Raw genomic sequence first — 25,252 nt, 5'->3', positions numbered from 1 at the left:
CGTCTAATACATTCCCTTCTGTGTTTCCCCGTTTAAAAAGCGCAAAACGGTTTCCCAGTTTAAATTATATATGTTCATGTGTTCAGATAAATATAATGTCGCTATTTTAAAACTTACTTTGAATTACGTGGTAGACAACCGTAGTAAATTTCGAAATGGAAAATGCGCAAAAACGTCGAAAGATGAATGTGTTGTAAACGATGTGATACATCAGTGAGTAAAATTGAATGCGTTGAAAACAACAATGTCGATTTTATGTAAGTTTTTGACAATTTTCATTTTCTCTTGCAAACGTATCATCTGGTGTCTAGTCCCTTTAAACTTATAGTTTGGGTTTGAACAATGACTTTATTCAAAGTTTTCTTATTAAATTATTATTTTTACCAGCAATAATTATTGTTCGGCGGAATAATTCGTTGAAATATTATTTATTCTGGACATCCTTAACATGAAATGCACGTGGTGATTTGCTTTACCCGCCATTTACAAAGCACAGTCCAAAACACATGTAGGAATAATAATGGGTTATACCACCTAAGGGTTAATTCATAAATTACATATCGGAGTTTTAACTCTGTTAAGTTTTCGTTCATTAATCGCAAAAACGATATAATTTTATTGGAAATATAATTTCTTAGCTGTTTATTGCTTTATGTTGGCATTTGTTTATCACATTTCTGTATCGGATAACCCTATAAAATAAATGTGTTTATCCCAGCCGCGCGTGCAGCCTAAATACTACACCGTACTATAGCGTATATTGACAGTTGTGTGTTGTGAATCAGAGTGTAAACTTAGGCATACTTGAATGATGGATATTTTAGTGTATTCGCAAGGATTTTAGCTACAAAATGTATGATACTGGATAGCAATGTCAAATATTCGTGTTGCAGTCAGAGTTCGACCACTAAGTAACAAGTAAGTTAAAAGTTAAATACTGGGTTTATTCAGCAAGTCTCAAAAACAGCATGCTAAATCTGTATATTTATATCAAAGTATACATGTACATGGCTGAATAAATATACATGTTTGTTGTGATTCTTTATGAGATAAATAAACACAAGTACTTAGCTCATTTGCAGAAAAAGTACAGTTCTGTAAGTACATGTATGTACGTACTTGGCTCCATTTATTACAAAATATTCTGTTTACATGCCTATGTATTTTACAGTGTGTGCAAATCATTTAAAGATGCTGGTTGCATGCTTTGAGTTTATACTAAATTTTAACTATTTTTTAACATTATTATTATTATTATTATTATTATTATTATTATTATTATTATTATTATAGAACAATATTTAAAAAAAATGTGTTTTAAAAGGTATGATATTTTTAAAATTAAGTAATTTAGCCTTAAATTATTATTTTTGAAATATAGAAAAGATATATATTTGTATGAAATTATCAAATTCATTCGCTTAAGATGCTTTTTAATTATAAATTTGACTGTTTCAAGTTCATTGATTGTTTTATTAATAGATCCGTTAGAAAGTTAAAGGTTTGTACATGTGTGCTGTGTTTCAAAGTTTCAAACAATTCAAATATTTAAATGGACAGGATTGTCAATATCGCTTTTCAATTAGTCATTTTGCTATTCTTTGGACTCTGTAATTTAAACGCCGTAATTGTGAAAAGAACTGTCTGTGTTATTCTAGTGCAGTTGTATTGGCTGGTCATAGTGAGAATTCAAATATTGAAAGTCAAGTTATACCACTGAAATATTAAATGTCAAGTATTAAGTATAGCTTAAAAATTGAGTCAAATAATAATAGTGAAATATTGAAATCTTGCCGTTAAAGTTGCACTCTGACTGATATACCGTTTTTACAACTTATTTTTTGTCTTGGAAAGTGCATTTATTGCATAATTAAATATCTGCAAACCAATGACAAAAGATTGCTGACAAAAGATCAGATCGCAGATTTTCATATTTCCGTTCGAAAATTAATGTTTTATGGTTTAAAGTGTTATTAACGATTTAAGAAAATGCATAAAACATCAATTTCTAAACTAAAATATAAAAATCTGCTATCCAATATTTTGTCAGCAATCTTATATAACTGGTTTTCATAGATTTTCGCAAAAATTGGCCGTCCAAGACAAAAAATTAAAAAGTTGTCAAAACGTGAATCTGTGAGAGTGCAGCTTTATTAGGGACCATTCTTAATTATAGTCGACTTTGTTTATGTTTTTATATTTTATTCATTTTTAGTACTGCATTCCGGTAAAGCAGATAAAGGGGTTGGGGTGACAGTCAGCACACTATAAGACTCATTTCTGGGGCATATCCAGGATTTGACATTAGTGGGGGCTGCATAGCTTAGGGTCGTAACCATTTGACATCCTTTTGACATGCTCGTCTCCTCCATGAGAACTAAAATTTATTTGGTTTACAAAGCTGGCAGCGGGGGGGGGGTGCGGGGGCGGAGGGGGATGGTTACTCCCTGAAGAAAATTTGATCAATTTTTAGTCCAAAGTGATGCATTTGGATCATATTTAATATATATTTGTTCTCCTAAGTATTGATTTCATGCATGTATTGAATTAAAAGGTTAACTTGGACGATTTTTGGGGGCGGGGATGCTCCCCCAGCCCTAACATCAGCTAGCGCATCTTTAGTCTCAAAACTCATTATTGCTCACAATCTAGTTCTAAACAATTGTTTGTAATCAGATGTGCGCAACTTATAATATAATTATATTTCTTCATTTGTTTTGTTTCAGAGAACAAGAGGATGGCAGCCAAGAAATAGTTCAGGTCAATGAAAATGTAGTCCGGATCGAAAATATTAAGGTATTTTAATAATTTCATGAGAAAAAAAAACTGGTGTCAACTTTGCATAACTTCTTTAACGCCACTTGAAAGTGTTTTTCTAATGATTTCATGCTTTACAAACTCTGGTAATAGACCTATATAGGATCGGGGTAAATATTGAATTAAAAACTTGAGATAGCTCAGAATGATAAAATTGAGCTATGCCTTAAGTTGGAAGGTCAGTTTTATACAGATGAAGTACCATAAAATAGTTTATCATGTGAAAATGTTTGTTTTAAGGAAGATTTGTTATTTGATAAAATGGCCTTAAACCATCTTTTTAAGCATTTAAAGGTACCTGCGGATTTTCATGTTTGTTTTGTTTTCACATATTGGGCAATATGTCAAAAGTATATGACAAAATTAATATGGGGCGGGAAGAACATGGATGTGCTTTAAATCTCCCACGTAATAGAGTCAATAAATATTTGACGTGCATATACATCACATGCCTTGATTAAACTTGAAAATTACAGTTTGGTTTATAAAAACCTCTTTTGGTGTTTGGTGTTCTTGTTTATTGACACTCAGAAACCCCAGTTTTTGGTTATCAGTATTAAAGAGTCTTTTACAGAGTACTCGAAACTGATAAATCACCTGTGTATATATATAATATATATATTAGGATTGAAACTTTTTTTGGGGTAAGCTGAGTATTCATGGGTCTTTTATGGAGTACTCAGAACTGATAAATCACTTGTTTATTGACATTGAAACGCCCTATTTGGTATGCAGTAACTAAGGGTCCTTTACAGAGTACTCGATAAGACCCGGCTGCTGGTCAAAATGGGCGGCTCAAATTGCGATTTGGCTGGTTAATATTTTGTGAATTATTTATAATTAGATTAAGTAGTAGCGTTACGGTTATTTTACCATTTGAGACAGTTCAACCTAAACTTATTGAGAACTCTAAGAAAAAGGAGTATTTAGTACCGTAATTCACCTAAGAGTTCGGACACCTTAAATTAATTATTTTTTTCGCTGTCCGAATACATAGAAAATTACCATTTTTACATTTTATTCACATGTTTGTTTAACCTGCCTTTTTTCTTCATGTTTGCATTTTACCACTTATTAATTTATCCGTAGTAATCAATGGTCATAAACTTATTTATTACGCCTATAAGTGTAAATCCTTCATCAAGTTAATTAAAACACCATTTTATACATGAACTGAATAAACACATTCTATCAGCTTCAGATCAAAGAGTCACACTGTGTGACGTCACACAACTTACAGTTATACCCACGAGGATCTCGTGGAGAGCATGGACATTGCTATGCAGGATTAATGTATAACTGTACATTTATTGCTTCATACAGTCTTTAAGTGTGGTACTAGTTTGAAAGTTTATTGGCAGATCGTTTTACAAACATGTCTTGTCTATGTTTTCTTAATCCCTTGATTGCCCTTGTTGTTTCTTTAATCCTCCAATAAATATATCACACTTCCTTAACTTGTCACAGTGGTGTATACGGTTAGGTAATCTAGCCAGGCATTGTAAAGATAAAAATCAATAATCTTCGTCTGTGAAACTTGGTAATTGTAAAAGTTATGATTGATGTCCTTTGGGTGTCCGAAAATTAGGTACGCAAAATAAATTATTTTGGAAAATAATTATGGGTGTCCGAATATTTAGAGTGTCCAAACTCTTAGGTGAATTACGGTACTCAAGGCGGTAACACCCTCGATAGCTTGTCCATGAAGGAGTATTTAGTACTGAAGGCGGTAAACATCTCGATAGCTTGTCCATGACTTAATTAGCCCACAATAGCTTGTCAATGAAGGAGTAGATGGTATTCAAGGCAGTTACAACCTTGATAGCTTAAATTGTCCATGACTTAGCCCCTGATAGATTGTCCATGACTAAAATAGCCCTCGATAGCTTGTCCATAAAATAGTAATTGGTACTCAAGGCAGTTACAACCTCGATATTTTGTCCATGACTTAGCCCTCTATAGATTGTCCATGACTAAAATAGCCCACGATAGCTTGTCCATGAAGGAGTATTTGTTACGGAAGGCGGTTACACCCTCGATAACTTGTCCATGACTTAGCCCTCGATAGATTGTCCATGACTAAAATAGCCCACGATAGCTTGTTCATGAAGGAGTATTTGGTACTCAAGGCGGTTACACCCGCGATAGCTAATGTCCAAGACTTATCCCTAAATAGATTGTCCATGACTATAATAGCCCTCGATAGCTAGTCCATGAAGGAGTATTTGGTACTCAAGGCGGTTACACCCTCGATAGCTTGTCCATGACTTAATTAGCCTTCGATAGATTGTCCATGAAAAAGTGTTTGGTACTCAATGGGGTTACACCCTCAATAGCTTGTCCTTGTCACTTAGCCCTCGATAGATTGTCCATGACTAAAATAGCCCTCGATAGCTTGTCCATGAAGGCGTGTTTGGTACTCAATGGGGTTACACCCTTAATAGCTTGTCCTTGTCACTTAGCCCTCGATAGATTGTCCATGACTAAAATAGCCCTTGATAGCTTGTCCACGAAGGAGTATTTGAAACTCATAGATATAGCTGTAATTTCTAAATGTGAGTACATTGCAAGTGGTTAAAATACTTTTAAAAGGAACTACATGTGAGTGACAGTCTGAGAAGGTTTTTGAAATATTACTTCAAACCCAAGTGATTGGAATTAAAAACTCGAAAAATAATAGGTGGCATTTGCCCCACGCCTTTTTTTCAAAGGGTATTCTTTACAAATTGTGACCTCATAATTAAGGAAACTTGACACCTTTAGAGAAAATTGAATTAAATGTTTAAATGGCCTTACCTTTTAAAGTACAGATATGATAAATCAATTTGTTTACAAACTATTTAAGTCACTTGACAAATAAACCATGCCTCCGTAAATGATCTGTGAAATTTGACCCATTATCATAATCCATGTAGTCACCAACTATTGGGCGAAATCCCAAATTTCAGGCATCATCTTTACCCTTTGAATTTACAAATAAAAAAAAATGTCCCTTAAATGCTCCATCTGCGGAAAATTTTGCCATTCAGATTTTTCTGCAATTGATATATATATAGCAGACAATGTGAAAAGTACACAACTTCTCAAAATAATTTTTCGAAAGTGTAACAATTGTTTTCAATTCGAAGTAAATATTTAATATGGTGGATATTTCATCCCAATGATACTCCGTAAGTGAATGTAATTCCTAGTATTTTTTTATATCCGTTTTGGTAGGGGTTGGATTGGGTAGGGTTTCATTCACTTTTGAAATATTTTTTTCCTCTTTTCAGGTCCGTGGAGTTCCAGAGTTTGGTGATACAGCTCGTGCACGTGCCCGCGACTTCACATTCGACCATGTGTACGACAGTGTACAAGGCAACGCTCCATGCGCATCGCAGGCTCAGGTGAGTGTTACAAGTAAGAGTAGCATAAAAACCTACGCAAGGAACTGTAGCAATAAGGGTTGCGAAATGGGCTATACAAACTTCTATAAGCATAGATCTATTGAATGAATTTATTGTGGTAAATTTTAGTGCAGTCTAGCCTTGTATATCGCAGTTAAAAACAACAACATTTGTCGTAAAAACCTAATTTTGGTGACACAATGAGTCATTTTCTTAAAACAAACGTTTTTATGGTTCCATTGAAGAAAATCTAAGGTTTTTAAATGAGAATGATCTTTAAACATTGAATTTTGTGTGACTTTCTTTCGTGAAGCAAATTCAGAAAACCATTTCGCATGACCTCCATCCTGATCACAGTTCAACCCCGATCCCAGCCATTCCATATCCCACAAGAACAATTTAGTATAACCGTGAAACAGGGTTAAACATTGAAAACTATCATCAAGACATTTTTTAATGTTTATGAAGCAAATATGTGACATTTCATACAGAAATTCCCCCCATCCCCACCCCTGCCACAGTTCACATACATTAAGAAACTATACATAAAATTTGAAATGTCAGGCCATTTAAATGTATTTTATTAGTTTTAATCTGATTAATTTATTTATTTAGATTATTATTAAGACATTTATCCAGATATCATTGATGCTATTAATATCTGGTGTGAGAAACCTGCTATGGGTTGCACTTCAAAGACTGTTGAGGTGTCTTATTCCATTGAATTCTTTATTCTTAGATTATCTTCTTATTAAAAATCTTATTGGGAAAGTATAATAATATTGTATTTCATAATGATCACACATTTTCAAGCAGTTTCCAATACATCTACTGCCTTGAAACTCTCAGTTTAATATTGATAGCAGGTTTTTGAAATCAAAACAATAAATCTAACTTGGAGGTTAAAATTGAACTTAAGGTTAAAATTTTATTAGAGCGACAGAAATATTGCTCTTTTTTAGGTTAGTGGAACAGATCCATATGACATGTTCAATATATTAGTTTTCAGTCAAAAAAATTATAGACTTATAATACTGATATAATTTTTTTTTTAAAAACTGACATTAAAAATTGAAAGAAATCTTTGAACCATATTTGATTGCAGAGGATATTTTTTCCACATAATTTTTAATCTCAAAGAGAGATTTTCACAAAAATTGGACCTGGCGCCCTCCCCCCCTCGCCCCCCCCCAAGCTCGTTCATGATTACTATAAGTAATAACATATATAACATACACCTACAATGCACCATTTCGGACTAGATATTGTTCCTGAACCCCCAACCCCCCTGAGAATTAACACTTTAAATGTTCATTCTCACTGATATAACATTTTACAACTTTTTTTACTATTTTGTCTTGGAAAGATCAAATTTTTGCGTAAATATCTGCAAACCAATGATTCAAGACTGCTGACAAAAAATCAGATTGTAGATTTTCATATTTCTGTTCGAAAATTAAGATTTTAGGCCTAAACCGTTAATTACCTGTCAATTAGACAACTTACGTAATATCTGAACAAGTTCTATGTGAAAATCCCCGTCAACCTTTGATAGAAGCATTAAATGGAACAGAAAAAGAATGTAAAACAGCTGCACTTAAAAACTATTTCTAGACTAGTAGACTATCCTAAGATTGGCTGTTGATGTTTTAAAGCTGGTTACTTATTGGTTCTTAACCAACCATAGTTTTGAACTCTTAAAAAAAGACAAATTTATTGATTTTTTTTATATCATATACCCCATTTATATGGCCAACATTTGCCCCGGGGGCAACCATACCCACAAGGGCAAATCTTTCAGTGGTCATTTGTTTGTATATGCACATGTTGACCTTGGGGCACCCACACCCTCAAGGGCAAATCTGCCAGTGAGTATTTGTGTATATGCACATGTTGCCCCTGGGGCAACCTTACCAACCAGGGCAAATCTGCCAGTTGATATTTGTCTGTATGTGTGCAAGGGCAACCATACCCAACAGGGCAAATCTGCTAGTTGGTATTTTCTGTGTATGTGCACATGTTGCCCCTGGGACAACCATACCCTCAAGAGTTAATCTGCCAATGGGTATATGTGTGTATGTGCACCTGTTTGCCCCTGGGGCAACCATACCTACAAGGGCAAATCAGCCAGTGGGTATTTGCCCCTGGGGTACATCTTCTCATATAAATGGGGTAATATGAATGTTTTATCTTACAAATAGACTTCTTCCACTTGAAATACTTAAGAAACATGGTTATTTTTTCCGTCAAACATAAAGATTACTCATAAAACTTCCTGGGAGTTGATTTTATAACAAGCAGATTAACTTTATTCTTTCCTTATAAACGAAAACCTTATTTTATCTTTTTTTTCCAAAGTGCTCAGACATTAAGTGGTGATACAAATGGACTATTAGCACTAGGCTTCTAATGTTTATATATATGTACTGAACAGGATTATTTTATTCTGATCTTGTATAATGAAATTAATCAAGATGAAAAAAATCATATCATTTTTTGGAAACAAGAACATAATTATACTCACAATTGAGGCTAGAGTTTACCCCCTCTACTCCCCCTCCCTCAAAAAATTAAATAAATAATATAAATGAAATAAAAATATATATATATAATTAAAATAGTCCCAAATCATTGTCTGCAGGGCTTTAAGAAAAAAAAACAGAAATAATGCCAGTTTTTTTCAGTTGTTATTTTAAAATGTCAATTGGATGACTTAGTGCTTATAATTAGTGTTAAAGCGTTCTTCAAATTATATATTAAAGTTGGATTACTTTGTTATAATGCTTTTTTTTTATTAACCCCAATTTTATACTCAATTTTTTAAAGTTTTAATATATATAAACAACAAGAAAATGTGAAGAGTTGAATCATTGAAAACTGAGATTCTGGACCATGGCTTATCTGAGTGGTATTTAAGTTATGTTCCAACATAAGAAAATCAAATACTTAAAAAGGCGTCAAGCCTTTCTCTTTGACATTGCCTTTAAATTCCTGCAGTTTCAGTGTTCGCCGTCTGATAAGCTTTTATATTGAAATCTTATCTAAAGTCAAACAAATAAAACAAATATTAAAGATTTGATAATAAAACCACCATTTCATTTTTTATTCATTTTTACCGATGATATGGCATTTTGGTACGAACCTGTTCAAAATTATATCTTATATCGGAAACTGATGTGGGCTGTGCAAATAAAACCACCCTTACACACAAGTGTACTACCTGTAAAACGCTTTTCAATTGATTAAACAACTTGTGATGGAATTTATGTTTGATTGACATTTGATGAATGCCCTTTCCAATATAATCGATGCTGCAGTGACCATAGAGTTTCAAGCAAATACTCTCTTTTCTAATTTCACTACCCCCACAAACCATCCCGGCCAACCATTTATTGTTATTGTTCTTGAAGTGAAACTGGTCCTTTCCCTCATTCCCCCCTCCTCACCTCTGGCTCTGAATCACTTGGAGTTTTTAAAGGGCAGTTTAGTCAACTCCTGTTAATATGCTACTAGGTTGAGAAATGCTACTAGGTTGAGAAAAACAATATAGTGTTTATTTAAATACCGGTTGAAAGTGATCATTAAGTTAATGAGGCATTTCCGGGCTGATAAGCACTAAATTGTTTTATGATTGACCTGTCAATACTTTTTTCATAATCGGAAAACCACAATGAGGCGGAAATGTCACTCATGTACAAATATAAGGGTCAATTAAGGTAAACTATAATGGTATTTTCAGCTAGTCAGTTTTATTGGAGAACATGTTGAGATTATTGTCATAGCTCCGTGTCGTTTTCGACATCATTGTGCTAAAGCCTTAAGGTCATAATTTGACAAACACTGTTCAAGATATTTAAACTAATGGCACACATATTGCCAGAGACAATACACACGTATAGAAAGGCCCATAACTCTTGTTTGTATAGTTGTTTAGTTACGGCCCTTATTTAACTTTAAGAAACAACACGGTTCGAGCACTTAACGGGGCAGAATAAGACTGGTTTATTGTGTTTTCCTAAGCGCTTCATAAGGTCTACAGAAAATTGCAAGTTTAAAATGTCTTTTTCCACATGTTTTAAATATCGTTTTTAACTACAACAATTACATATTTGAAAGGGTTTTACATGTTTTTATTATCATATATATGGTGATTGTAATTTACCACACCCAAAACCAAAGATACTTACTCGTCAATAATTGAGGTCTTATGGCCCAGTCACATAGCCCGGCCGATGTCCGGCATCGGTAGAGCTCGGTGGATTTTTTTGGTGCCACCGAGCTCTCCTCATCGGAAGCAGAGCTCGGTGACGTGAACGGACTCCGTCCGGACATCTTCAGGCGACCGACCGAACACCGGCCGGTGACCGTACGGAGTCTGTCTCAAAATGAGTTTTTTTTCTGCCGATGTGGCAGCAACTACCGGCCGGAGGTCGGCCGGACATCGGAAGGAATATGGCCGGTACCCGAGCAGGTAACAGGACACCGTATGATCGCCGGCCGGGTTGTTAACGGGCTCTGAACAATGACCGGCCGATGCTCGTCCGATGTAACACGGACTTGGGTGCCGAGCTATTCCGTTCTTCCTACCTGACATTGTCAGTTCATCACTATGGCTGCACCGAGGAGACTTCAAATGGCACTGCTCGAACACGAACTGGCTCAAGCAAGGTTCCAGTACAACCTGGTCCTGGCGGCAATACTAGAAGCCGCCGAGAGGGAGCGACAGAGGGCCCGCAGAAGAGAAAGACGCTGGTGGGTGCGAGAGTGGATCCTAGACCAGACCCCTTTTCGGCCAGTACGATACTCTAATGAAGGAACTCGAGGCCGAGCACGCTGCCGACTTCAAAGCCTTCCGCCACATGGAGCCACAGATGTACTATGAGTTGCTTAACCGAGTTGGCCCCCGCATTACCAAGAGTATAACGTACACATTATATTCTTGCTAAGGTTTAATCATATTTCATCCTCTTCTGTTGCAGGCATCGAACCCCCTTGGACCCTGGGCTGAAGCTGGCAATCACCTTGAGGTTTTTGGCGACCGGAAGCAGGTACCACGATCTTGCGATTGCGTTTCGTGTCCCACACAACACCATCGCACTTTTCAGCCCGAGGTGTGTCAGGCCATCTACGACGTATACGAGGATGAGATGTGGGCCACTCCCCAGACAGAAGATGAATGGCGCCCGGTGGCCGAGGGATTCGGAGACAGGTGGAACTTCCCCCACTGTTGTGGCGCGATCGATGGGAAGCACGTCGCAATCAAGAAGCCCCCCAAGAGTGGCTCACTCTACTACAACTATAAAGGCTTCTTTTCTATCGTCATGCTTGCGGTGGTAGACTCGAACTACAAGTTCATCTGGGTGGATGTGGGGTCACCAGGGTCGTGTTCCGATGCCGACATCTTTAACCGGTCGCGGCTAGAGCCAGGTCTTCGTGAGGGAACGATCGGACTCCCCCAACCGGATTCCCTGCCTAATGACGACCGGGACACACCCTACAACATGGTCGGAGACGACGCCTTCCCCCTTCGGCAATACATGTTAAAGCCCTACCCTCATCGTCACCTGGCACGGGACGAGCGGATCTTCAATTACCGGTGTTCCAGGGCACGCCGTGTGGTTGAAAATGCGTTTGGTATACTTGCCAATCGCTTCATAAGTCTTCTAACAACCCTGGGAATGAGACCGTCGACAGTTACTAAGACCGTCATGGCCTGCATGACCCTACACAACCTCATGAGGACTCGTTACCCCAACATTCAGTATGCCGATCTCGACCGGGAAGATGAGCAGGGCCAGTTCATCGCGGGTGCATGGCGAGACCAAGCCGTGCTCGAAGATGTGCAAGCAGCAGGGAACGAACCAAGATTGACCGGACCAGGCAAAGAACTGCGCGCATACCTCAAGAATTACTTTTGCAGTCCTGCCGGGAGTGTGCCATGGCAAGATTTTGCATCTGGTCTTGGGTGATCTCCTCTATCGGCACACCAACGGCTCGCCGCGACGCAGACGCCGACGAGGACTTGGACTTGGACTTGGACTTGGACGAGGACGTGGGCTTGTACTGCGACGACTTTGACGCCTGGGACGCCTGGGACGCCCGGGACGCCATGGACTCAGCATCGGATATCTCTGATTGCTCCCCCTCCGTACCACTGGCACCGCCTTCTTCCTCTTGTATCCTCTTTCGGGGAGATTTTCTGGTCTTCACTGCTAGCGTCTTCTGCTTCTTCTGGCCCTTTTTCTTGCTGCTAGCTGGCTGCTGCCTCTTCTTGCCGCAATTCTTCTCATCTCCATCACTTTCCTTGACTAATTTTGGCATCCTGTTTATAAAGTCTGTCAAGAGTGAATCGTGTGGATACAACTTGCTGAATGCTGTACACAGACAGGAGCGAACAGTATATATACTAGCAGAGATATCCGGCCGGGTAACGGCCGAGTTTCGGCCGAGTTCCGGCCGAGCATCGGCCGGTGTCCCTTACATCGGTCAGCCACCGGTACTATACTTTCCAAGGCTCTGTCCCACATCGGCCGGAGCTCGGTCGGAGCTCGGCCGGTGTCCGTTAAAAAAACCTCGTCCTCTGGTTGTCTCAGATGCACGGGACACCGGCCGATACTCGGCCGTGCACCGGCCGACGTGTTTTCCGATGTGGTTACGATGGGGCTGCGATGAGGGAGCTCGGTGAGAGCCCGGTGAAATTTAGCTCCGAAGTTAAAATTTCACCGAGCTGCCACCGATGCGGTTTTAAGCAACAAACGCCACAGATGTCCGGCCGGTGTCCGGCCGGTGTTCGGTGAAAATCGCATCGCTGGCTCATCGGAACCTCATCGGCCGGGCTATGTGACTGAGTCATTAATTTTAAACTTGACGTCATTAAAATATCCGGTCTCATTCTCAATCAATAGATATTTTCATGTGATTGAAAATTGATTGTATTACATAATTGAACATGACAATCCTAGTATGATTCATAATTCTCAGTTGGAACAGAAATGTATTATTAAGGCCATCAATAAAAAAATGTTGGTTTGCGGTGCTCCTACCCACAATTTTTGGGGTGGGTAGGTAGGGAGGGATTTTTTTTTCTTTTTTACAGACGACAAAGACAAATCTATATGACCCTAAGTCTGATGTAAGGGGCATGCATATTTTAGATAACAGCACTGAGAATTCAACCAGAGAACCATTGCAGGGTTTGCAGATTGGCAGTACAACACGGTTGTAGTCTGTAGAGCATCAAAGGACCAAACGCAAAATTGACCCAAAGAAACGAAATGAGACAACAACAAAAAAATAATAAAAGAATAAAAATTTCAAAAACAAAACAAACAAAAAACGGCAGCGGTAGCGATAAAAAAGATTGGGTCGGGGTTTATTTCGATGAGTCGGTCGGAGCACAGCAAACCAACATTTTTTTAATGATGACCTAAACAGTTTAATATTCTATTCAATATTGTCATTACAAAGCCTTTAAAATGAGACTTCTGTAATTATTAGGTATTCTTTTTTGAAATTTTATTCTTTTCCATGTGAAGGTTTTCATCATACTGTGTTTAGAGATCACGCTTACCAGTTGTAATTTAATTGATCAGTGGTGATTATTGATGAATTATTAACCAATTTGTTGTCAGTTGAATGTAGCTTTTGTTCTGAAGGGATACCTATTTGTATATCATTGTTCTACACTTAAAGCCCCAGTCACATTGACCTTCCGTACTGTTAAGGATCATCCCCGACTTAAATTTGGCCAATCCTAAGGGTCAGTTTAGTGTGTAAGATCCGCATTGGATCTGGGCTTGTCTGACACTGGTCCTGGATGGTCTGGGACACCACCCTGGTAATATTAAAATTACAAATAAATGCTATTCAGACGTCACGGACTGTCCAGGAGGAGTTTTCAATTTGGGGTAGTCCAGGACAGTCCGTGTAGCAACCCTGTTGGAACAGGGTGAGTCCGTAGTGACAAAGTGTTGATCCTTGGCGATCCGGCATGTCGTGTTGAACAAGGATCCTGGAGCACTCCGGACCATACACAGTTAATAATGGGCAAAAGACAGATGAACACGGATGGATGCCGTGGTGGTACCGCAGTGTTGGCTCCATGTTGCTCCATGTTGCTCCAACGATTATTCATCTGTTGACTGGTGCCTAAAAATGTTGGGTCTGTGACTATGTTTTGCAACTGTTAGACTTAAATTCACCTATGATCATCCCAGATTGAGATATCTTTTGATCCGGGATGTGAGTGTAGCTTAAAATTAAGGCTTTACTTGAAATTCTTTTTGTAGAGATCGGAATTATTTTGTATGGAAATAAGCCTATTTTATGACATAAAACAGTATCATGCACAGTTACTTCAGCAATAACAATGTATATAATTGTTTTCCCTAACATTTTGCAAATTTTGTCGTTTTAATCTGCATTGAATGGATGCTGTCCTCGGTAAATATATTTTTAGTAAAAAAAAATATGAAAAAGAGACTTGTCCACATATTTTATACTGACGATAATTAATTTTATTTTCAAACATTGATAAAATTGATGGACTTTACTTGCTATAATTGCTGAACAAAAGCCCAAACTGTAACTGTCAGATACTTATTTAAACAGAATTTTGTAATTTTAAGCCTAAAATCATTCCATTTTCAAATGCATTACTACATAACGACACGGTACGCCTCTCGGCAGAAAAGAGCATTTCATCTTTTAGTTACATTTTACAATAAATGTAAACGGCGCAGCTTTTATTTGGACATGTGATGACGTTTTATCATTGTTACAACTATTTTGTTCACATTTCACAAAATTAATTTTTATTTACTGTCTTACCCTATGGTAGGCATGACTGAGTCCTGTAAAGGACGGGAAAACAAAAGTGCCAAAATGGATTGTATCACGCTAATGTGTAAAAAAACAATAACATTTAATCAACTCTTCTAGTTGATTTAGAGGGGGGGCTCACCAGGCGCACAACCCCTCTAAAATAGTCCAAGTTTACTTTTTATGTCAATATTGGAGAAAAAAAAGTAATACGCTCATTATCATTTCCGACTACAAATTGTTCAAATTTTCTTGATGGAGTAATCCCAAATCCCTATGCAAACAGTTTATACCATATACTTTCGGTTCTGAGAGAGGGGCGCATGTCAAAAGGATGCGCCCCTAAGTTACGCCCCCTCTAACGTCAATTCCTGAATCCGCCCATGTACTCATATAAAATTCCAAAAGTATTGTTAAATTTCTCTTTAAAATATTCAACCCTCGGCAATGTGTGATTACAAACTATTTCAGGTCTTCAATGATCTTGGTGCACAGGTTCTCCACAATGCGTTCGGCGGGTTTAACGCCTGCGTGTTCGCGTACGGGCAGACAGGCTCTGGCAAGACACACACAATGATGGGATATCCGGTAAGTCAGCTTACAGCATAAATAACAGAACGTTTTGTCTTTAGAAAATTTCAGCTTACAATTATAATTGAAAAACAATATCATAGAATCAAAAAAGAATGAATCCAGTATCCAAACCAGCTTGTGGCCCACTCTTAAGAGTCGGTATATATGTATCTGTACTAATAAAGTGACTTTCACTTGCAAATTAAATCTACACATTATTATATATCTGGGCAACCATTATGCTCTTAGTTTAAAACAAGCTACAAGACAGCAACAAAGTTAATTACTTAAATCTTGAAATATGATGTATCCTCAGCCTCATACTAGCTCCTATTGACAATTTTGGCTCCTTTTGTGGAAATATTATTATTATGTATTTGCCGATCTGGTGTCTAGCCCCATTAACTACGTTCTGTTGGAAAATAATCTGTTTTCAAGGTTTATATCAGAAGTTTACCAGCAACATGCCAAAATTTTCTTAAAATGTGCTTTTATGTGTCTGCATGTCTAGGTTTTCATATTTCTGTCCAAAAAAATATGTTTTATGCATTTTCCTAAAGCGTTACTAACGCTTTTAGACATATATTATTTATTTTTAAACGTAACTATGAAAAACTGCAATCTGATCTTTTGTCAGCAGTCAATAATATCACTGGTTTTAAGATAATAACGCAAATTGGCTCTTTCCAAGACAAAAAATTAAAAGTTGTCAACACGTTAAATCTGTGAGAGTGCCACTTTAATCATTTAAGAAATTGTCATTTTGTAGGTAAGATTAATTTTCACTGACCTTCATATGATTTTAGATCTGAGTCAGGGGTCAGGTATATCACTTTTTCAAGTCAAACTTGCTTGGTGAAGCACACACTTTTTACTTAAAAAGAGCAACAGTTACTATATTCTTGACAATTAGCGAAGATTGCAAATATTAATGCTTTATATTTTTAACATTCGATTTTCATTTTTGCAGCTGAATTGCAAATGCTCTTTTACATCTATATATATAAAAAAAATTAACAACACAGGAATGTTTTTGTTTTGATAATAATTTTTAATTAACAGGACGCATTCAATTGATTATCATCAATAAATAAATGTACAAAGGTGCATAATCCAACGGATTAATTGACATCTCTGACTAACAACCTTTAACTATTCAACTGACGAGGCCCTGTGAGGCTCAAGTTTGCGTCATGTTGATTATGGAATTACATAGTTTTGAACAGAACAGAACAGAACACTTTTAAGGTGATTGTGCATGCTATTTTCAACTGATCACAATGTTATATTTTGTCTACATCTAGCACAAGCAAGTTTATTTGGGGCACTTTATTCTGTTATGATATGGCATATTTTTTTGTTATACTTTATGTTAGGTTGAAAAGTTTTTTCTTATCTTCCTTTAAAATTGATTCTTACTAAAAGTAAAACTTAAAGTTTTTCTCATAGTGGCAAACATTGAAATTGTAAATTTACTTAATGATAAGCTTCACAGTTCTTTAACAAAAACAACAACAGAAGTATCGTTATAGCCTTTGTTTCGTTTACTTGTCCTTGTGGCTTTTTTATTTTGGTTCTTTTAAAAAAACTGTTCATGATGTTCATTTGAAACTTGGTACACAAGTTCATATTTAAAAATATGCATACTAGTACCCACTTTGTATTAAAGAAGTGTTCATGTGGAGTTATGGCCCTTGGTAACCAGAGAGGAATGGACAAGTGTTAGCATATTCATTTGAAACTTGGTACACATGTTCAAATGTGACAATATGCAACCTAGTATTTGATGTGAGCCAAACCACATTGAAGGCAATTCTGGTCAAGTTATGGTCTCTGGATAAACTTAGGGTAACAGACAAGTGTTTGCATATTCAATTGAAACTTGGTACACATGTTCAAATGTGATAATATATGCAACCTAGTAATTGAAGTGAGCCAAACCACATTGAGGGTAGTTCTGGTAGAGTTATGTCTCTTGATAAACTTTGTGTGTTGATAATGACTGCTGTTTTGCTTTTACCATTTTTAAAGATGTTTGCATTTTTATCATGATACAGAATTTAAGAGTTGTTGAAATGAGACATGCTTTTGAATGATACAGACAATAATGACCTTGTGATCTGGATAGTTTGAGTGGAAGTTAGCCTAGAATACTTGTGGGAAATGTATTTTGGACTTTCAGAGCAAGCAGCTTGAAGATGGGAGGAGATTCATTGCTAGCACTTGATATTATAAAGCTAACATGCTCATGTCTGCCATTGTATGAGTCCAATGTAATTTTGATTTATATACGGTCAACAAAAGTTTCATGTCTCGTTAGGTTCTGATATGATCTGGAGACAGAAAACTTCTGTTGATTTAAGCCGGTCAGTTTAGTGTTGTGTTTTACCCATTTAAAATTTCTGTTCAAGTCAACATTTCGGCATAGCCTTTAAGCACAAATGAGGTCAAGGAAATCAAGAAATTCACATGAAACTTGGTCCACTCTTTAACAATTACAGTGCATATTTATTATAGCAAATCACTTACTTTGGGTCACACAATTCTGAAGTTATGACCTAAATTGATCTTTTGAGAAAACCAGTCAAACCTGAGAACTATATATATGTGATTCTCTTGTTCATTTTTTTGTTTCATGTCTTTGGTTCCTTTGTAAATTCTTTTTCCTTTGTCGCGTCTTGAGATTGGCAGACATGAGTTTGATAGATATCAGCATGATTTTAAGTGCACAATCATGTAAATTATCCCACTGTGTATCAAATATTATGTTGCTTTGAACTTAGTTTGTTTACTTTCAGAGTATTTTCCTAATATCAGTGTTATGTGCATTTAGCAAGGTAGTATATTTATCATGAACAAGAAACTTCGATTTTTTCATATTTTAAAACGCAGTGTTTAATGTTTTCTTTTTATTGTGTTTCAGGCGTCTTCCCAGAGTAGCTTAAACGAAGCAGGAACGGGAACATCAGTGTGATATGGTTACCATGACAACAATTAGCTAGTGACCACCTGTTAAAACGAGGACGAATTTTTTTCTGAATCTAAAGACGTTTGTAAACTCTGGAATGTTATGATCCCAATTTGTGAATGAGCTAGAAAATTCTGCTGTTTAAATGCACCTGAATGAGTTGTGTGTAGGTAACTGGTTTATGGAAATTGCACAGGCCCTTTACATTGTTACAGATTTTGTTAATTGTGTTACAGATTCTGTGTGACACTGTTACAAATTTTATTAGTGTTCTATTCTAATTGTGAAACAGATTCTGTGTGACATTGTTACAGATTTTATAAGTGGTCCATGTCATGTTAACCAATAAATGCATGTAGAAATGCCATATTTATGTCCACTATGCAAAGAAAAAAAATTCTTTTATCATAGAAAATAGCGTCAAATAAATCATTTTGATGTTTAAAATACATATATTCAACCACATTAAATAGAAAACACTGGACTTCTGATTTTTGAATACTAATTAATCAGTGATATAATTATGGTTTGAAATTGTCTAGAAATTAATCGATGAAACAACTGTAAGGGCTATGAAACATTTAGTTTTATTTACTTAATTGGTAATTTTCAACCTGTATTGGGACCAAAAAATTCGGGTATGGAAATTTTAGTTCAGATTTGTTTCTATTGCAAGGAACATAACAATTTTATGTATATTTTGTTACATTTATTCTTTTGTTAGAGGATACAATAATGTCTGTTACTTAGTTGGCTCATTTTTACGCATCATTTTGTTTTGTTCTGTCTTGTGTACAAAATCGTGCAGTTACGCCATTAACCTGGAAACATGAATTTTGATATATATATTTGTTATTGATTATTGTCACAAACTGTTGCGATATAAGTTTCTGTTTATGATTTATGACTTATTACATGTAATGATTTAGTTATATGTTGCTGGCATGATGTTGTTTGGCATTAAATTTAAGGACTTCAGCATGCGTTGCAAACAAATTTAGAAAATCCTTATTTTAATTTGGTATTAAAGGGACTAGACACCTGATGGTCCCGATATCGGCCAGTAATACATAATTTCACACGATTCAAAGGCTATTTTGTCATTGTCTTACCTGTTTAAAATTAGCGCATAATGGTTTCCCAGTTTAAAGTGTGTATATTTTGCATGCGATAATAACAGTTGCATATATTGGCGCTATTTTAAAATTTATTCGGATTTACGTGGTAGACAAAGCCAGTAAATTTCAAATCGGAAAAATACGCAAAAGGCGAAAGATACAATCATGTTTTGTAAGCAATGTGTTACACCAGTAAGTTTTAATGTGTAGAATCAATTTTTTTTAAGTTTTTGACAATTTTCTTTTTCTTGCAATGGTATCATCTGGTGTCTAGTCCCTTTAAGTGTTCTGTTTCATAAGCAATATCCATTGAGTACAGAATTGTACTGCAGATAGTATGGGGTTAATTGTCATAGAATATTCTAATCACTGCCTGCATGCTATAGATCATGTTATGTTTCTTGACAATTGCTCCCCAGTCCATTTCAGAAAGATCATGAAATTCATTTTTTTTTAAAAGGAAATCATACTTGACCTGAATTATTTTTCTGTGCATTATCTGTCCTAACATATCATCATCCATTGAAAATTTGATATGAAAGTGCATGATGAAAGCCATATTCACTGTACCGATTTTCTGTTGATAAAAATTGACATGTAAAAATAATCGTGTAGGTATTTGAATTTTTTTGCTTATAAGATGATGAATACGCTTCAAACAATATGGTAATTGAAAATATTTTGGATTGGTGTTATGTAGTTTAACTTTTTATTTATTATAGATTAAAAATATTTATGTAGAAATGTTATAGACAAATAAAAATATAAGTTAATAGTGACACATGCTAATTTTAATTGATACAGGGTGTTTTTCATACACATCATCAAATAACGCAAGGTTAATGGCCTGAAATAAAATATTGAATTTTCTTCTCCCATGACCAAACTGCAAAAATCAGCTTGACCGAAATGATTTTAATCCTTATATTTAAAGATAAGATTATTTATTTTGATTTTGTATTCTTGACCAAGCTTGTTTAAATTCAAATATTTGTCGACTCTGACCAACACAGTATATCTCTCTGGGTCGTGGAAGTAAACCAAAGAACATATTGCATCTTGCCTTACAGATTCTTTTCAAATTTGTACATATCTCAGATTTGTCATAATCTTTATGTGCCACTGAAAATCTGTGATAAATTTAAATCTCGTCGAATTTCTGTGGTATATCTGTCATATAATGTGAATTGTACACTTAAACCTCATATTTTCAAATGATAAAGACCACAATTGTAGTCTTCAGTGTCAAATTCAATGTGTTTGCCTTCAAACTAATGATTTATTATTGGCTAAGAACTACCATCCTCTTTATTGTGATGACTTTTGCAAGTATTCTTTCCTCTTTTGTTATGAAGTTGTACACAGGGATGATGATCGGAAACATGAAAATAATCTGGAATTCTATCCCGAAGCAGGGTGAAATTCTATCCCGAAGCAGGGTGAAATTCTATCCCGAAGCAGGGTGAAGGGGCTAAGATCCTTGATGAAATATTGTTTCCAAGACCCTTAACATTCATTTCTACGAACTCCTTACAATTTTGATGCAAACGTCCAGCATATTAACCAACTTTACGACTCTATGCTAGCATTTAAACAGATTTAGGTGGTAGAAATAAACACATGCCTGCAAGCCCTGGACTGTTAAATAGTAGGGCTAGTTCAAAAATTTGATGCCAAGCATAAGTATAAGATTTCGGTCTTGTTCATCCAAAAGTCTAATTTCGATGACTGAGATTTCAGGATTAATTCTGGATTTTATCATTCCTGTGTACATGTTGCATAAACAATTTTTTGTCTACTGTCTTACTATTGTACATTAAGTCGTTGAAATTGCCTTGCTTTCTAATGGTTACCTAAAAATGTTGTATCCTGCTTAATTTTACAACCAAATGGTTCTCAAGATAAATCCATCAACCGGAATCATGACTTCCTAATTATGTGGCTGCAGTCAACATTTATGCTTTTGTGGCAGTCAACAAGTTCAGACGCACAATAATTATGTTGTTTTTTTCTATTTTCTCCATGTAAGCTGCACAGAAAGTGCCTAAACTATTTTATTTCATACAACCAAAGAAATAACCTAATTTGTATCCTATTGTTATCACAAAAAGGTTGTTTTCTGGCTCAAAATTGATTAAATAATTAATATTATTATATATATATATATGTTGTGTACTTGCTATAGAAAAATGTATACAAGATTAAGTTGTTAAGTTGCGAAACACAATGTGAACATTAACTTGTAGCTCTATGTACATAAAAAAATGCAGTCACGTTTTAAGTCACTTTGCAAATTAGTATTTAAACTTCGCTTAAAGTCATTTGCAGAAAAAAGAATTGAATCAACTTGAAGGCTTACTGATTATTGCATAACCCATTCTGTTGACCAAACAAATAATTTTCCATGAAATAGTTCTTTTTGCAAGTACATAATATTTGTAAATGACATGTACTGATCACAGGGTCTCCCAAAAATTAGAGCAATTTATGCAAAAGTATAAATAAAATAATTCTGGTAAAAATCAAGTCTCTCAGTAGCACTGTGTTGATTGATCAAAATTCACTGGTCTAATGTCAGAATCCCCTGGAATTCTGGTGAAAAAAAGGTTAAAATGCCCTGGAATTCTGGTAAAAAAATGTCAAAATCCCCTGAAATTCTGGGTGAAAAAAGGTCAAAATCCCCCTTTTCTCTGGGAAAAAAATGGCAAAATCCTCTGGAATTCTGGGGGAAAAGTCAAAATCCCCCTTTTTTTCTGGAAAAGAAATATGTCAAAATCCCCTGGGATAGTCTTCAGGAATTGGCATGTAAACATTGTGCACTAAAAGTAGTCTACAAGTACTCGTACAAGAAATGTTTCGCAACCTCGATTATAAATAACTAAATCTCAATAACATTTAATTGCTTCTTCGATTTAAATTAAGTACATTTCGGCTAAAGTGTTTTAAGGTTAACCAAGTTAGACAACTGTGCAATATTAACACTACAAAAGTAGGGTATAAATGTGTTACACTATTTTTATTTACACTTGTTGTTTTTCTTTATATTACAAGGTATTGAAAATACTTAATTAATTTATATCTTTACAACTATAAATGATTAACAATGCTGTGAAATTCTTTTGAATTATATTATTTTAAGTTGTTTCTGGTATTTCTCACTTAGTCATACATAAATTTCATGTATTTATATTAGATGCTGTTGTAAGTGGACTATATTATGTCTAGCGGACTCAAAATGAAGTTTATTTTATCTTCAGTTTACGCAGACAGCAACTGTAGAATGTAGTATTTAGGTTATATCATTAGTGCTTGTTTAAAATTTATTTAATCGTCAACTAGTGTATCTTGTAGCCCCCACTAAGGGGGGAAAAAGCTTAGAATAAAGACTTATTATATGAAGGATTCGGGTGAAATTACAAATAGTTCTTTATGATTACACGTCTGTAACGCATGCATTATTGTGTTTAATTTTCCCTTAAGTGTCTATATAATATTGTTTCTGATCAAATAAGACTGGAAAACAAAACCACATCTGTCCTAATCTCCATCATCTTTAGAGCCTTAAGTACTTTATTAAAATCCCATTTTAATGCAGTGTAAACGTGTGCAACTGAATACACTGTACATAAATGCAACTGTTACTATGTCATTAATATCTACTATTATATGATACAAAAAAAATCATGTTTAATTATAAAACATTTTTTTGTGCTATTGGGGTAGTCCACGTGTAGATAATGGATCAGGGTCAGGCATAATAAGTATGTTGTTTAAACGAACACGTATTTATACTGAGTTTCAGAAGACATGTTCTCGGTTAGAAGTGAAGCCAGTCATATTCACTACAGGTTTCTTAAACAACAGGCCCCAATTTCTCGAAACTTCTTAAGGTTAACAGCTAGGCTTAGGTAGCTTATTTGAATTAGATAAAATACATACTGAAATTGAATTTTGATACATGAAAAATGGTAATTTGCGATCATCATAATCATAATTCCTATTCAAGGTATAAAAACTCTTAAAGAAGTAAATATTATGCAAATTATTGAAAAACAAAAATAGTGAGCTTAGCTTAACCCTGTTATAAGGGACTTAATGAGTTTCGAGAAATTGGAGCCAGGACTGTCCATCTATATTTATATGGGTTTCTTAAATCCAGGATTAATTCTGAAAATTGAGAGCTTTTGACTTCGTACAATTCAGTTGTAAATACTATTTTTAGCTCAGAAATGTACATCAAAAGCAGTAGGAAATATCTTTAAATAAATATAAACAATTTCAAAGGGGTCTAAGCCTCTTGACCCTGCTATAGGCATTAATCCCTCATACCAAAACAGACTCCCTTTTTTCAAGATTGACATTTAACAGCTGTTAGAAACCACTGACATAAGCTTGCTGCATGTACATAAGGCATATTATCAATAAATGAAAATGAATTGTATTCATAACATATAAATAAACTTTGAAGCTGCTCATGACTGTACAGGTTAGCTTTATTTCGAGTGATAAAGTGAAAAGTGAATATTTCAGTATGTCAAACAATTATGAATGGACTTGTATGTAAAGAATTTAGGAACAGTGAATTGATATCATTATCACAGAGTTGTGTTTGTTACATTGAATTTCCTTATATAGATTATGATTTATGAATATATACTAAACATAGATATTACTTATGTTGCTGCTTCATGTTCAATGCCATACTGGTGTTAAACTTATTGTTTGCTAAGGATAAGATTGTCGTTCATTTGAACAGTGTTTTTTGTCATCTGTAACTATATGCATCATGCCGCTTTCTTCATGGATAAATAAATCTTCAATCGCTTGAACGAGTTGTAATAGTTTAAACTTTATCTAATAATGTATTTTACAATGATCGTGAAGAAAGGTACAGTCGAATCTCAAAAGCTCAAAATCGCTTGGTCCGAAATCCTCATTGGCTCGAATTTGATGTAAACTGTAACCGATTGCTTTTTACTGTAGGTAAGCAATCATGCTTGGCTCGAATTTTCATAGGCTTAAGGTGTTTTTGCCGGTCACATTGTTCAAGCCAACAGGATTCGACTGTATAAAACATATGTTAAGTGATGCTGGTTGGCACGATGTTTTGTGAGCGTGGGATCTCATGTTGTGGGGGTAACTGGTGTGGCCGTTGAAAACTCTCTCTTCCCACTTGGTTAGTTATCAACCAATCTAAAATACATGGAGGGAATCAAACCAAGGATACTTTAGTGTTCAGCTGGGGCTGTGTTCACTTACATCAGAGATTAAGATGGAAGGAAAAAAAAAACTGCATGCTTAAATTTTCCAAAATATCTATGCCATGACTAATTTTGACAAAAGATGCGTGACCGATTGTAGGACATATTATTTATAACAGTTACAGCACTTTTGACCATATTTACTCCTGTAAAAGCATTTTAATATTACAACAAAATTAATGAGTCAAACTCAGACTCGCTATATTTGTGAAAATGGGCCAATGAGCGCTAACTGGACAATCGTATGTTGTTTGTTCGTGCTTCAGTTGTGTCTGTCAATTTTGAAAATCCATTTATGATGCTATACAA

General features: G+C 35.5%; 1 protein-coding gene across 2 annotated transcripts; it reads left to right on the top strand.

Annotated features, from left to right (window-relative positions):
- The first annotated feature begins 782 nt into the window (after positions 1 to 782).
- Positions 783 to 24,507, top strand: LOC128209156 (stAR-related lipid transfer protein 9-like). Of its 2 annotated transcripts, XM_052913057.1 has the most exons (7): positions 783 to 918; positions 2,727 to 2,796; positions 6,090 to 6,203; positions 11,183 to 12,144; positions 15,495 to 15,611; positions 16,403 to 16,420; positions 18,520 to 24,507. In XM_052913057.1, the coding sequence occupies exons 1-5, from the start codon at positions 872 to 874 to the stop codon at positions 15,598 to 15,600; spliced, it is 1,299 nt and encodes a 432-aa protein (XP_052769017.1). In that variant the 5' UTR covers positions 783 to 871; the 3' UTR covers positions 15,601 to 15,611; positions 16,403 to 16,420; positions 18,520 to 24,507. The 2 variants fall into 2 exon arrangements, with proteins under 2 accessions (XP_052769017.1, XP_052769018.1); XM_052913058.1 differs by lacking the exon at positions 16,403 to 16,420 and having other exon boundaries at positions 11,183 to 11,251.
- The last annotated feature ends 745 nt before the right edge of the window (positions 24,508 to 25,252 follow it).

This window comes from Mya arenaria, chromosome 11, assembly GCF_026914265.1.
Source record: "Mya arenaria isolate MELC-2E11 chromosome 11, ASM2691426v1".
Lineage (NCBI taxonomy): Eukaryota > Metazoa > Mollusca > Bivalvia > Myida > Myidae > Mya > Mya arenaria.
Note: the sequence above shows the minus strand (reverse complement) of the source record. Positions and strands in the feature narration are given on the sequence as shown.

Excerpts from the sequence above, each read along its gene's own strand:
- LOC128209156 (XM_052913057.1), top strand. The coding sequence starts at position 872 with ATGTCAAATATTCGTGTTGCAGTCAGAGTTCGACCACTAAGTAACAA. Across the intron at positions 2,797-6,089 it reads TCCGGATCGAAAATATTAAG|GTCCGTGGAGTTCCAGAGTT; the intron begins GTATTTTAATAA and ends TCCTCTTTTCAG. Across the intron at positions 12,145-15,494 it reads CCTGCCGGGAGTGTGCCATG|GTCTTCAATGATCTTGGTGC; the intron begins GCAAGATTTTGC and ends AAACTATTTCAG.